This window comes from Taudactylus pleione, unplaced genomic scaffold (assembly GCF_031769625.1).
Source record: "Taudactylus pleione unplaced genomic scaffold, aTauple2 ptg000455l, whole genome shotgun sequence".
NCBI classification, from domain to species: domain Eukaryota; kingdom Metazoa; phylum Chordata; class Amphibia; order Anura; family Myobatrachidae; genus Taudactylus; species Taudactylus pleione.
Genome location: NW_028284857.1, coordinates 27,254 through 40,226, shown reverse-complemented (window position 1 = coordinate 40,226; position 12,973 = coordinate 27,254). Strand labels below are relative to the sequence as shown.

Genomic DNA, 12,973 nt, shown 5'->3' with positions numbered 1-12,973 from the left:
AGTGAGTAAAGGTACTGAGTATGAGCAGGCATAGCTGTGAGGGTGAGTAAAGGTACTGAGTATGAGCAGGCATAGCTGTGAGAGTGAGTAAAGGTACTGAGTATGAGCAGGCATAGCTGTGAGAGTGAGTAAAGGTACTGAGTATGAGCAGGCATAGCTGTGAGGGTGAGCAAAGGTACTGAGTATGAGCAGGCATAGCTGTGAGAGTGAATAAAGGTACTGAGTGTGTGCAGGTATAGCTGTGAGAATGAGTAAAGGTACTGAGTATGAGCAGGCATAGCTGTGAGGGTGAGCAAAGGTACTGAGTATGAGCAGGCATAGCTGTGAGAGTGAGTAAAGGTACAGAGTATGAGCAGGTATAGCTGTGAGAGTGAGTAAAGGTACTGAGTATGAGCAGGTATAGCTGTGAGAGTGAGTAAAGGTACTGAGTATGAGCAGGTATAGCTGTGAGAGTGAGTAAAGGTACTGAGTATGAGCAGGTATAGCTGTGAGAGTGAGTAAAGGTACTGAGTATGAGCAGGCATAGCTGTGAGGGTGAGCAAAGGTACTGAGTATGAGCAGGCATAGCTGTGAGAGTGAGCAAAGGTACTGAGTATGAGCAGGTATAGCTGTGAGAGTGAGTAAAGGTACTGAGTATGAGCAGGTATAGCTGTGAGGGTGAGCAAAGGTACTGAGTATGAGCAAGCATAGCTGTGAGAGTGAGCAAAGGTACTGAGTATGAGCAGGCATAGCTGTGAGAGTGAGCAAAGGTACTGAGTATGAGCAGGAATAGCTGTGAGAGTGAGCAAAGGAACTGAGTATGAGCAGGTATAGCTGTGAGAGTGAGTAAAGGTACTGAGTATGAGCAGGCATAGCTGTGAGAGTGAGCAAAGGAACTGAGTATGAGCAGGTATAGCTGTGAGAGTGAGTAAAGGTACTGAGTATGAGCAGGAATAGCTGTGAGGGTGAGTAAAGGTACTGAGTATGAGCAGGTATAGCAGTGAGAGTGAGTAAAGGTACTGAGTATGAGCAGGTATAGCTGTGAGAGTGAGTAAAGGTACTGAGTATGAGCAGGCATAGCTGTGAGAGTGAGCAAAGGAACTGAGTATGAGCAGGTATAGCTGTGAGAGTGAGTAAAGGTACTGAGTATGAGCAGGAATAGCTGTGAGAGTGAGTAAAGGTACTGAGTATGAGCAGGCATAGCTGTGAGAGTGAGCAAAGGAACTGAGTATGAGCAGGTATAGCTGTGAGAGTGAGTAAAGGTACTGAGTATGAGCAGGCATAGCTGTGAGAGTGAGCAAAGGAACTGAGTATGAGCAGGTATAGCTGTGAGAGTGAGTAAAGGTACTGAGTATGAGCAGGCATAGCTGTGAGAGTGAGCAAAGGAACTGAGTATGAGCAGGTATAGCTGTGAGAGTGAGCAAAGGAACTGAGTATGAGCAGGTATAGCTGTGAGAGTGAGTAAAGGTACTGAGTATGAGCAGGTATAGCTGTGAGAGTGAGTAAAGGTACTGAGTATGAGCAGGCATAGCTGTTAGAGTGAGCAAAGGTACTGAGTATGAGCAGGCATAGCTGTTAGAGTGAGTAAAGGTACTGAGTATGAGCAGGCATAGCTGTGAGAATGAGCAAAGGTACTGAGTATGAGCAGGTATAGCTGTGAGAGTGAGCAAAGGAACTGAGTATGAGCAGGTATAGCTGTGAGAGTGAGTAAAGTTACTGAGTATGAGCAGGTATAGCTGTGAGAGTGAGTAAAGGTACTGAGTATGAGCAGGCATAGCTGTGAGGGTGAGTAAATGTACTGAGTATGAGCAGGTATAGCTGTGAGGGTGAGTAAAGGTACTGAGTATGAGCAGGCATAGCTGTGAGGGTGAGCAAAGGTACTGAGTATGAGCAGGCATAGCTGTGAGGGTGAGTAAATGTACTGAGTATGAGCAGGTATAGCTGTGAGGGTGAGTAAAGGTACTGAGTATGAGCAGGTATAGCTGTGAGAGTGAGTAAAGGTACTGAGTATGAGCAGGTATAGCTGTGAGAGTGAGTAAAGTTACTGAGCATGAGCAGGTATAGCTGTGAGAGTGAGTAAAGGTACTGAGTATGAGCAGGCATAGCTGTGAGAGTGAGTAAAGGTACTGAGTATGAGCAGGCATAGCTGTGAGAGAGAGTAAAGGTACTGAGTATGAGCAGGCATAGCTGTGAGGGTGAGTAAAGGTACTGAGTATGAGCAGGTATAGCTGTGAGAGTGAGTAAAGGTACTGAGTATGAGCAGGCATAGCAGTGAGAGTGAGTAAAGGTATTGATTATGAGCAGGTATAGCTGTGAGGGTGAGCAAAGGTACTGAGTGTGAGTAGAGATAATACTGAGTGTGAGTAAAGGTACTGAGCATGAGCAGGTATAGCTGTGAGGGTGAGCAAAGGTACTGAGTATGAGCAGGCATAGCTGTGAGGGTGAGTAAATGTACTGAGTATGAGCAGGAATAGCTGTGAGAGTGAGTAAAGGTACTGAGTATGAGCAGGTATAGCTGTGAGGGTGAGCAAAGGTACTGAGTATGAGCAGGCATAGCTGTGAGGGTGAGCAAAGGTACTGAGTATGAGTAGGTATAGCTGTGAGGGTGAGTAAATGTACTGAGTATGAGCAGGTATAGCTGTGAGGGTGAGTAAGGGTACTGAGTATGAGCAGGTATAGCTGTGAGAGTGAGTAAAGGTACTGAGTATGAGCAGGCATAGCTGTGAGAGTGAGCAAAGGTACTGAGTATGAGCAGGTATAGCTGTGAGAGTGAGTAAAGGTACTGAGTATGAGCAGGCATAGCTGTGAGAGTGAGTAACGGTACTGAGTATGAGCAGGCATAGCTGTGAGAGAGAGTAAAGGTACTGAGTATGAGCAGGTATAGCTGTGAGGGTGAGTAAAGGTACTGAGTATGAGCAGGTATAGCTGTGAGAGTGAGTAAAGGTACTGAGTATGAGCAGGCATAGCAGTGAGAGTGAGTAAAGGTACTGAGTATGAGTAGGCATAGCTGTGAGAGTGAGATAAGGTATTGATTATGAGCAGGTATAGCTGTGAGGGTGAGCAAAGGTACTGAGTGTGAGTAGAGATAATACTGAGTGTGAGTAAAGGTACTGAGCATGAGCAGGTATAGATGTGAGGGTGAGCAAAGGTACTGAGTATGAGCAGGCATAGCTGTGAGGGTGAGTAAAGGTACTGAGTATGAGCAGGCATAGCTGTGAGAGTAAGTAAAGGTACTGAGTATGAGCAGGTATAGCTGTGAGGGTGAGTAAAGGTACTGAGTATGAGCAGGTATAGCTGTGAGAGTGAGTAAAGGTACTGAGTATGAGCAGGTATAGCTGTGAGAGTGAGTAAAGGTACTGAGTATGAGCAGGTATAGCTGTGAGAGTGAGTAAAGGTACTGAGTATGAGCAGGTATAGCTGTGAGAGTGAGTAAAGGTACTGAGTATGAGCAGGTATAGCTGTGAGAGTGAGTAAAGGTACTGAGTATGAGCAGGTATAGCTGTGAGAGTGAGTAAAGGTACTGAGTATGAGCAGGCATAGCTGTGAGAGTGAGTAAAGGTACTGAGTATGAGTAGGCATAGCTGTGAGAGTGAGTAAAGGTTTTGATTATGAGCAGGTATAGCTGTGAGGGTGAGTAAAGGTACTGAGTATGAGCAGGTATAGCTGTGAGGGTGAGTAAAGGTACTGAGTATGAGCAGGTATAGCTGTGAGGGTGAGCAAAGGTACTGAGTGTGAGTAGAGATAATACTGAGTGTGAGTAAAGGTACTGAGCATGAGCAGGTATAGCTGTGAGAGTGAGTAAAGGTACTGAGTATGAGCAGGAATAGCTGTGAGAGTGAGTAAAGTTACTGAGTATGAGCAGGCATAGCTGTGAGAGTGAGTAAAGTTACTGAGTATGAGCAGGCATAGCTGTGAGGGTGAATAAAGGTACTGAGTATGAGCAGGTATAGCTGTGAGGGTGAGTAAAGGTACTGAGTATGAGCAGGTATAGCTGTGAGAGTGAGTAAAGGTACTGAGTATGAGCAGGTATAGCTGTGAGAGTGAGTAAAGGTACTGAGTATGAGCAGGTATAGCTGTGAGAGTGAGTAAAGGTACTGAGTATGAGCAGGTATAGCTGTGAGAGTGAGTAAAGGTACTGAGTATGAGCAGGCATAGCTGTGAGAATGAGCAAAGGTACTGAGCATGAGCAGGTATAGCTGTGAGAGTGAGTAAAGGTACTGAGTATGAGCAGGCATAGCTGTGAGAGTGAGCAAAGGTACTGAGTATGAGCAGGCATAGCTGTGAGAGTGAGTAAAGGTACTGAGTATGAGCAGGTATAGCTGTGAGAGTGAGCAAAGGAACTGAGTATGAGCAGGCATAGCTGTGAGGGTGAGCAAAGGTACTGAGTATGAGCAGGCATAGCTGTGAGAGTGAGTAAAGGTACTGAGTATGAGCAGGCATAGCTGTGAGGGTGAGTAAATGTACTGAGTATGAGCAGGTATAGCTGTGAGAGTGAGCAAAGGTACTGAGTATGAGCAGGTATAGCTGTGAGGGTGAGTAAATGTACTGAGTATGAGCAGGTATAGCTGTGAGAGTGAGTAAAGGTACTGAGTATGAGCAGGCATAGCTGTGAGGGTGAGTAAATGTACTGAGTATGAGCAGGTATAGCTGTGAGAGTGAGCAAAGGTACTGAGTATGAGCAGGTATAGCTGTGAGAGTGAGTAAATGTACTGAGTATGAGCAGGTATAGCTGTGAGAGTGAGCAAAGGTACTGAGTATGAGCAGGTATAGCTGTGAGGGTGAGTAAAGGTACTGAGTATGAGCAGGCATAGCTGTGAGGGTGAGCAAAGGTACTGAGTATGAGCAGGCATAGCTGTGAGAGTGAGTAAAGGTACTGAGTATGAGCAGGCATAGCTGTGAGGGTGAGTAAATGTACTGAGTATGAGCAGGTATAGCTGTGAGGGTGAGTAAACGTACTGAGTATGAGCAGGCATAGCAGTGAGAGTGAGTAAAGGTACTGAGTATGAGCAGGTATAGCTGTGAGAGTAAGTAAAGGTACTGAGTATGAGCAGGTATAGCTGTGAGAGTGAGTAAAGGTACTGAGTATGAGCAGGCATAGCTGTGAGAGATAGTAAAGGTACTGAGTATGAGCAGGTATAGCTGTGAGAGTGAGCAAAGGTACTGAGTATGAGCAGGCATAGCTGTGAGGGTGAGCAAAGGTACTGAGTATGAGCAGGCATAGCTGTGAGGGTGAGCAAAGGTACTGAGTATGAGTAGGTATAGCTGTGAGGGTGAGTAAATGTACTGAGTATGAGCAGGTATAGCTGTGAGGGTGAGTAAGGGTACTGAGTATGAGCAGGTATAGCTGTGAGAGTGAGTAAAGGTACTGAGTATGAGCAGGCATAGCTGTGAGAGTGATTAAAGATACTGAGTATGAGCAGGCATAGCTGTGAGGGTGAGCAAAGGTACTGAGTATGAGCAGGCATAGCTGTGAGAGTAAGTAAAGGTACTGAGTATGAGCAGGCATAGCTGTGAGAGTGAGTAAAGGTACTGAGTATGAGCAGGTATAGCTGTGAGAGTGAGTAAAGGTACTGAGTATGAGCAGGCATAGCTGTGAGAGTGAGTAAAGGTACTGAGTATGAGCAGGCATAGCTGTGAGAGATAGTAAAGGTACTGAGTATGAGCAGGTATAGCTGTGAGAGTGATTAAAGATACTGAGTATGAGCAGGCATAGCTGTGAGGGTGAGTAAAGGTACTGAGTATGAGCAGGCATAGCTGTGAGGGTGAGTAAAGGTACTGAGTATGAGCAATTATAGCTGTGAGAGTGATTAAAGATACTGAGTATGAGCAGGCATAGCTGTGAGGGTGAGTAAAGGTACTGAGTATGAGCAGGCATAGCTGTGAGAGTGAGTAAAGGTACTGAGTATGAGCAGGCATAGCTGTGAGAGAGAGTAAAGGTACTGAGTATGAGCAGGCATAGCTGTGAGAGTGAGTAAAGGTACTGAGTATGAGCAGGTATAGCTGTGAGGGTGAGTAAAGGTACTGAGTATGAGCAGGCATAGCTGTGAGAGTGAGTAAAGGTACTGAGTATGAGCAGGCATATAGCTGTTAGTGTGAGCAAAGGTACTGAGTATGAGCAGGTATAGCTGTGAGAGTGAGTAAAGCTACTGAGTATGAGCAGGAATAGCTGTGAGAGTGAGTAAAGGTACTGAGTATGAGCAGGCATAGCTGTGAGGGTGAGTAAAGGTACTGAGTATGAGCAGGTATAGCTGTGAGAGTGAGTAAAGGTACTGAGTATGAGCAGGTATAGCTGTGAGAGTGAGTAAAGGTACTGAGTATGAGCAGGCATAGCTGTGAGGGTGAGCAAAGGTACTGAGTATGAGCAGGCATAGCTGTGAGAGTGAGTAAAGGTACTGAGTATGAGCAGGCATAGCTGTGAGAGTGAGTAAAGGTACTGAGTATGAGCAGGTATAGCTGTGAGGATGAGTAAAGGTACTGAGTATGAGCAGGCATAGCTGTGAGAGTGAGTAAAGGTACTGAGTATGAGCAGGTATAGCTGTGAGAGTGAGTAAAGGTACTGAGTATGAGCAGGCATAGCTGTGAGAGTGAGTAAAGGTACTGAGTATGAGCAGGCATAGCTGTGAGAGTGAGTAAAGGTACTGAGTATGAGCAGGTATAGCTGTGAGAGTGAGTAAAGGTACTGAGTATGAGCAGGTATAGCTGTGAGAGTGAGTAAAGGTACTGAGTATGAGCAGGTATAGCTGTGAGAGTGAGTAAAGGTACTGAGTATGAGCAGGTATAGCTGTGAGAGTAAGTAAAGGTACTGAGTATGAGCAGGTATAGCTGTGAGGGTGAGTAAAGGTACTGAGTATGAGCAGGTATAGCTGTTAGAGTGAGTAATGGTACTGAGTATGAGCAGGCATAGCTGTGAGAGTGAGTAATGGTACTGAGTATGAGCAGGCATAGCTGTGAGAGTGAGTAATGGTACTGAGTATGAGCAGGTATAGCTGTGAGAGTGAGTAAAGGTACTGAGTATGAGCAGGCATAGCTGTGAGAGTGAGTAATGGTACTGAGTATGAGCAGGTATAGCTGTGAGAGTGATTAAAGATACTGAGTATGAGCAGGCATAGCTGTGAGGGTGAGTAAAGGTACTGAGTATGAGCTGGTTTATCTGTGAGAGTGAGCAAAGGTACTGAGTATGAGCAGGCATAGCTGTGAGAGAGAGTAAAGGTACTGAGTATGAGCAGGCATAGCTGTGAGAGTGAGTAAAGGTACTGAGTATGAGCAGGTATAGCTGTGAGGGTGAGTAAAGGTACTGAGTATGAGCAGGCATAGCTGTGAGAGTGAGTAAAGGTACTGAGTATGAGCAGGCATATAGCTGTTAGTGTGAGCAAAGGTACTGAGTATGAGCAGGTATAGCTGTGAGAGTGAGTAAAGCTACTGAGTATGAGCAGGAATAGCTGTGAGAGTGAGTAAAGGTACTGAGTATGAGCAGGCATAGCTGTGAGGGTGAGTAAAGGTACTGAGTATGAGCAGGTATAGCTGTGAGAGTGAGTAAAGGTACTGAGTATGAGCAGGCATAGCTGTGAGGGTGAGTAAAGGTACTGAGTATGAGCAGGTATAGCTGTGAGAGTGAGTAAAGGTACTGAGTATGAGCAGGTATAGCTGTGAGAGTGAGTAAAGGTACTGAGTATGAGCAGGTATAGCTGTGAGAGTGAGCAAAGGTACTGAGTATGAGCAGGCATAGCTGTGAGGGTGAGCAAAGGTACTGAGTATGAGCAGGTATAGCTGTGAGGGTGAGCAAAGGTACTGAGTATGAGCAGGTATAGCTGTGAGAGTGAGCAAAGGTACTGAGTATGAGCAGGTATAGCTGGGAGAGTGAGCAAAGGTACTGAGTATGAGCAGGCATAGCTGTGAGAGTGAGTAAAGGTACTGAGTATGAGCAGGTATAGCTGTGAGAGTGAGCAAAGGTACTGAGTATGAGCAGGCATAGCTGTGAGGGTGAGCAAAGGTACTGAGTATGAGCAGGTATAGCTGTGAGAGTGAGTAAAGGTACTGAGTATGAGCAGGTATAGCTGTGAGAGTGAGCAAAGGTACTGAGTATGAGCAGGCATAGCTGTGAGGGTGAGCAAAGGTACTGAGTATGAGCAGGTATAGCTGTGAGAGTGAGCAAAGGTACTGAGTATGAGCAGGCATAGCTGTGAGGGTGAGCAAAGGTACTGAGTATGAGCAGGCATAGCTGTGAGGGTGAGCAAAGGTACTGAGTATGAGCAGGTATAGCTGTGAGAGTGAGTAAAGGTACTGAGTATGAGCAGGCATAGCTGTGAGAGTGAGCAAAGGTACTGAGTATGAGCAGGTATAGCTGGGAGAGTGAGCAAAGGTACTGAGTATGAGCAGGCATAGCTGTGAGGGTGAGCAAAGGTACTGAGTATGAGCAGGTATAGCTGTGAGAGTGAGTAAAGCTACTGAGTATGAGCAGGAATAGCTGTGAGAGTGAGTAAAGGTACTGAGTATGAGCAGGCATAGCTGTGAGGGTGAGTAAAGGTACTGAGTATGAGCAGGTATAGCTGTGAGAGTGAGTAAAGGTACTGAGTATGAGCAGGCATAGCTGTGAGGGTGAGTAAAGGTACTGAGTATGAGCAGGTATAGCTGTGAGAGTGAGTAAAGGTACTGAGTATGAGCAGGTATAGCTGTGAGAGTGAGCAAAGGTACTGAGTATGAGCAGGCATAGCTGTGAGGGTGAGCAAAGGTACTGAGTATGAGCAGGCATAGCTGTGAGGGTGAGCAAAGGTACTGAGTATGAGCAGGTATAGCTGTGAGGGTGAGCAAAGGTACTGAGTATGAGCAGGTATAGCTGTGAGGGTGAGTAAAGGTACTGAGTATGAGCAGGAATAGCTGTGAGAGTGAGCAAAGGTACTGAGTATGAGCAGGCATAGCTGTGAGAGTGAGTAAAGGTACTGAGTATGAGCAGGCATAGCTGTGAGAGTGAGTAAAGGTACTGAGTATGAGCAGGCATAGCTGTGAGAGTGAGTAAAGGTACTGAGTATGAGCAGGCATAGCTGTGAGAGTGAGTAAAGGTACTGAGTATGAGCAGGCATAGCTGTGAGAGTGAGTAAAGGTACTGAGTATGAGCAGGTATAGCTGTGAGGATGAGTAAAGGTACTGAGTATGAGCAGGCATAGCTGTGAGAGTGAGTAAAGGTACTGAGTATGAGCAGGTATAGCTGTGAGAGTGAGTAAAGGTACTGAGTATGAGCAGGCATAGCTGTGAGAGTGAGTAAAGGTACTGAGTATGAGCAGGCATAGCTGTGAGAGTGAGTAAAGGTACTGAGTATGAGCAGGCATAGCTGTGAGAGTGAGTAAAGGTACTGAGTATGAGCAGGTATAGCTGTGAGGATGAGTAAAGGTACTGAGTATGAGCAGGCATAGCTGTGAGAGTGAGTAAAGGTACTGAGTATGAGCAGGTATAGCTGTGAGAGTGAGTAAAGGTACTGAGTATGAGCAGGCATAGCTGTGAGAGTGAGTAAAGGTACTGAGTATGAGCAGGCATAGCTGTGAGAGTGAGTAAAGGTACTGAGTATGAGCAGGTATAGCTGTGAGAGTGAGTAAAGGTACTGAGTATGAGCTGGTATAGCTGTGAGAGTGAGTAAAGGTACTGAGTATGAGCAGGCATAGCTGTGAGAGTGAGTAAAGGTACTGAGTATGAGCAGGCATAGCTGTGAGAGTGAGTAATGGTACTGAGTATGAGCAGGCATAGCTGTGAGGGTGAGCAAAGGTACTGAGTATGAGCAGGTATAGCTGTGAGAGTGAGCAAAGGTACTGAGTATGAGCAGGCATAGCTGTGAGAGTGAGCAAAGGTACAGAGTATGGGCAGGCATAGCTGTGAGGGTGAGTAAAGGTACTGAGTATGAGCAGGTATAGCTGTGAGAGTGAATAAAGGTACTGAGTATGAGCAGGTATAGCTGTGAGAGTGAGTAAAGGTACTGAGTATGAGCAGGTATAGCTGTGAGAGTGAGTAAAGGTACTGAGTATGAGCAGGTATAGCTGTGAGGGTGAGTAAATGTACTGAGTATGAGCAGGTATAGCTGTGAGAGTGAGTAAAGGTACTGAGTATGAGCAGGTATAGCTGTGAGGGTGAGTAAAGGTACTGAGTATGAGCAGGTATAGCTGTGAGGGTGAGTAAAGGTACTGAGTATGAGCAGGTATAGCTGTGAGAGTGAGTAAAGGTACTGAGTATGAGCAGGCATAGCTGTGAGAGTGAGTAAAGGTACTGAGTATGAGCAGGTATAGCTGTGAGGATGAGTAAAGGTACTGAGTATGAGCAGGTATAGCTGTGAGAGTGAGTAAAGGTACTGAGTATGAGCAGGTATAGCTGTGAGGGTGAGTAAATGTACTGAGTATGAGCAGGTATAGCTGTGAGAGTGAGTAAAGGTACTGAGTATGAGCAGGTATAGCTGTGAGGGTGAGTAAAGGTACTGAGTATGAGCAGGTATAGCTGTGAGGGTGAGTAAAGGTACTGAGTATGAGCAGGTATAGCTGTGAGGGTGAGTAAAGGTACTGAGTATGAGCAGGCATAGCTGTGAGAGTGAGTAAAGGTACTGAGTATGAGCAGGCATAGCTGTGAGAGTGAGTAAAGGTACTGAGTATGAGCAGGTATAGCTGTGAGGGTGAGTAAAGGTACTGAGTATGAGCAGGCATAGCTGTGAGAGTGAGCAAAGGTACTGAGTATGAGCAGGTATAGCTGTGAGGGTGAGCAAAGGTACTGAGTATGAGCAGGCATAGCTGTGAGAGTGAGTAAAGGTACTGAGTATGAGCAGGCATAGCTGTGAGAGTGAGTAAAGGTACTGAGTATGAGCAGGTATAGCTGTGAGAGTGAGTAAAGGTACTGAGTATGAGCAGGTATAGCTGTGAGAGTGAGTAAAGGTACTGAGTATGAGAAGGTATAGCTGTGAGAGTGAGTAAAGGTACTGAGTATGAGAAGGTATAGCTGTGAGGGTGAGTAAAGGTACTGAGTATGAGCAGGTATAGCTGTGAGGGTGAGTAAAGGTACTGAGTATGAGCAGGTATAGCTGTGAGAGTGAGTAAAGGTACTGAGTATGAGCAGGTATAGCTGTGAGGGTGAGTAAAGGTACTGAGTATGAGCAGGTATAGCTGTGAGGGTGAGCAAAGGTACTGAGTATGAGCAGGCATAGCTGTGAGGGTGAGCAAAGGTACTGAGTATGAGCAGGCATAGCTGTGAGAGTGAGTAAAGGTACTGAGTATGAGCAGGTAGAGTGAGTAAAGGTACTGAGTATGAGCAGGTAGAGTGAGTAAAGGTACTGAGTATGAGCAGGTATAGCTGTGTAGTGACGTCACCTGTGGTACCCGCAGTATAACCATCACTCCTCCTGCGGGTGTTGTGTCGCTGTGTAGTGACGTCACCTGTGGTACCCGCAGTATAGCCATCACTCCTCCTGCGGGTGTTGTGTCGCTGTGTAGTGACGTCACCTGTGGTACCCGGAGTATAACCATCACTCATCCTGCGGGTGTTGTGTCGCTGTGTAGTGACGTCACCTGTGGTACCCGCAGTATATCCACAGTATAGTTATATTTTTCAAAGTCTGTACTTACCGAATAAAATGACGAGGGTGTGAATAATTGTGGCTATGACTGTGCCATGTCGGTATAAAGGTCTCTTTGAGTGGTACAGTGTAATGATGACTGTGAGCAGGTATAGAAGTGAGTGTGCCCTTGCATTTTCTTGTACTCACTAGTTGTTTCACCTTACAGACACAATTCCTGAGGACTTTGAGCCATACAGACGGATTCTCCTGGAAGCTCGGGACTAAGTATTATGACCCCAATATACCACAGTTACAGGTCCAGCACTTCCATCTGACATTCCAGGGTCTGTTCACGGTCCATAGAGCAGCTCCAGAGGGTTGCCACATCCCGTGCATGGACATGGTAGGCCTCCACCCAACACAGACGATCCTGTGATATCTGCAAGTCACTCCCTGGACAGAGAAGGGGCCCAGCCTCTGTGGCAAGGAATTATCACATGGAAATGGTGTAATGGGAGGGTACAAGTTCTCCTGGGTCAACCTTCTTCATCTCAGATGGCAACGTTGTCTTCAGGAGCATTGTCCTAGTTGATTCTGGTGTGGTGGGACATTTTGTGGACCGTGGCATTACAGGACGTGGCTGAGTCCCCAGAGTTGGTTATGTAGACTTACCTGGGTCATTGTGTGTTCCCTTTCCCATCTCATATCACAATAACTTCTCTTAAACTACATGAGTTTCTCTAGTGACGTCTGAGTGCTTTCTTGCTGTGGCCTGTGACCGACGCAGTAATAACCCTTATGGAAGTAATTCCCAAAATATACAGTGCATCCGGAAAGTATTCACAACGCTTCACTTTTTCCACATTTTGTTATGTTACAGCCTTATTCCAAAATGGAATAAATTCATTTTTGTCCTCAAAATTCTACACACAGTACCCCATAATGACAACGTGTAAAGAAGTTATTTTGCAATTTTTGCTAATTTAATTAAATAAAAACACTAAGAAATCACATGTACATAAGTATTCATAGCCTTTGCCATGAAACTCAAAATTGAGCTCAGGTGCATCCTGTTTCCACTGATCTTCCTTGAGATGTTCCTACAGCTTCATTGGAGTGCACCTGTGGTAAATTCAGTTGACTGGACATGATTTTGAAAGGCATACACCTGTCTATATAAGGTCCCACACTTGACAGTGCATGTCAGATCACAAACCAAGCATGAAGTCCAAGGAATTGTCTGTACACCACCGAGACAGGATTGTCTCAAGGCACAAATCTGGGGAAGGTTACAGAAAAATATCTGCTGCTTTGCTTTCCCAATGAGCACAGTGGCCTCCATCATCCGTAAATGGAAGAAGTTCGGAACCACCAGGACTCTTCCTAGAGTTGGCCGGCCGTCTAAACTGAGCGATCGGGGGAGAAGGGTCCTAGTCAGGGAGGTGGCCAAGAACCCGATGGTCACTATGTCAG

The 12,973-nt window shown here is 45.9% G+C and overlaps 1 protein-coding gene across 3 annotated transcripts in view; it reads left to right on the top strand.

Annotated features, from left to right (window-relative positions):
- Positions 1 to 12,243, top strand: part of THBS3 (thrombospondin 3) — an 809,978-nt gene extending 797,735 nt beyond the window's left edge. For all 3 annotated transcript variants that reach the window (XM_088448476.1, XM_088448475.1, XM_088448477.1), the window contains one exon: positions 11,727 to 12,243. In XM_088448476.1, the coding sequence (XP_088304602.1) occupies positions 11,727 to 11,785 (59 nt within the window). In that variant the 3' untranslated portion in view covers positions 11,786 to 12,243. The remainder of the gene's footprint in view (positions 1 to 11,726) is intronic.
- Positions 12,244 to 12,973: the final 730 nt, after the last annotated feature.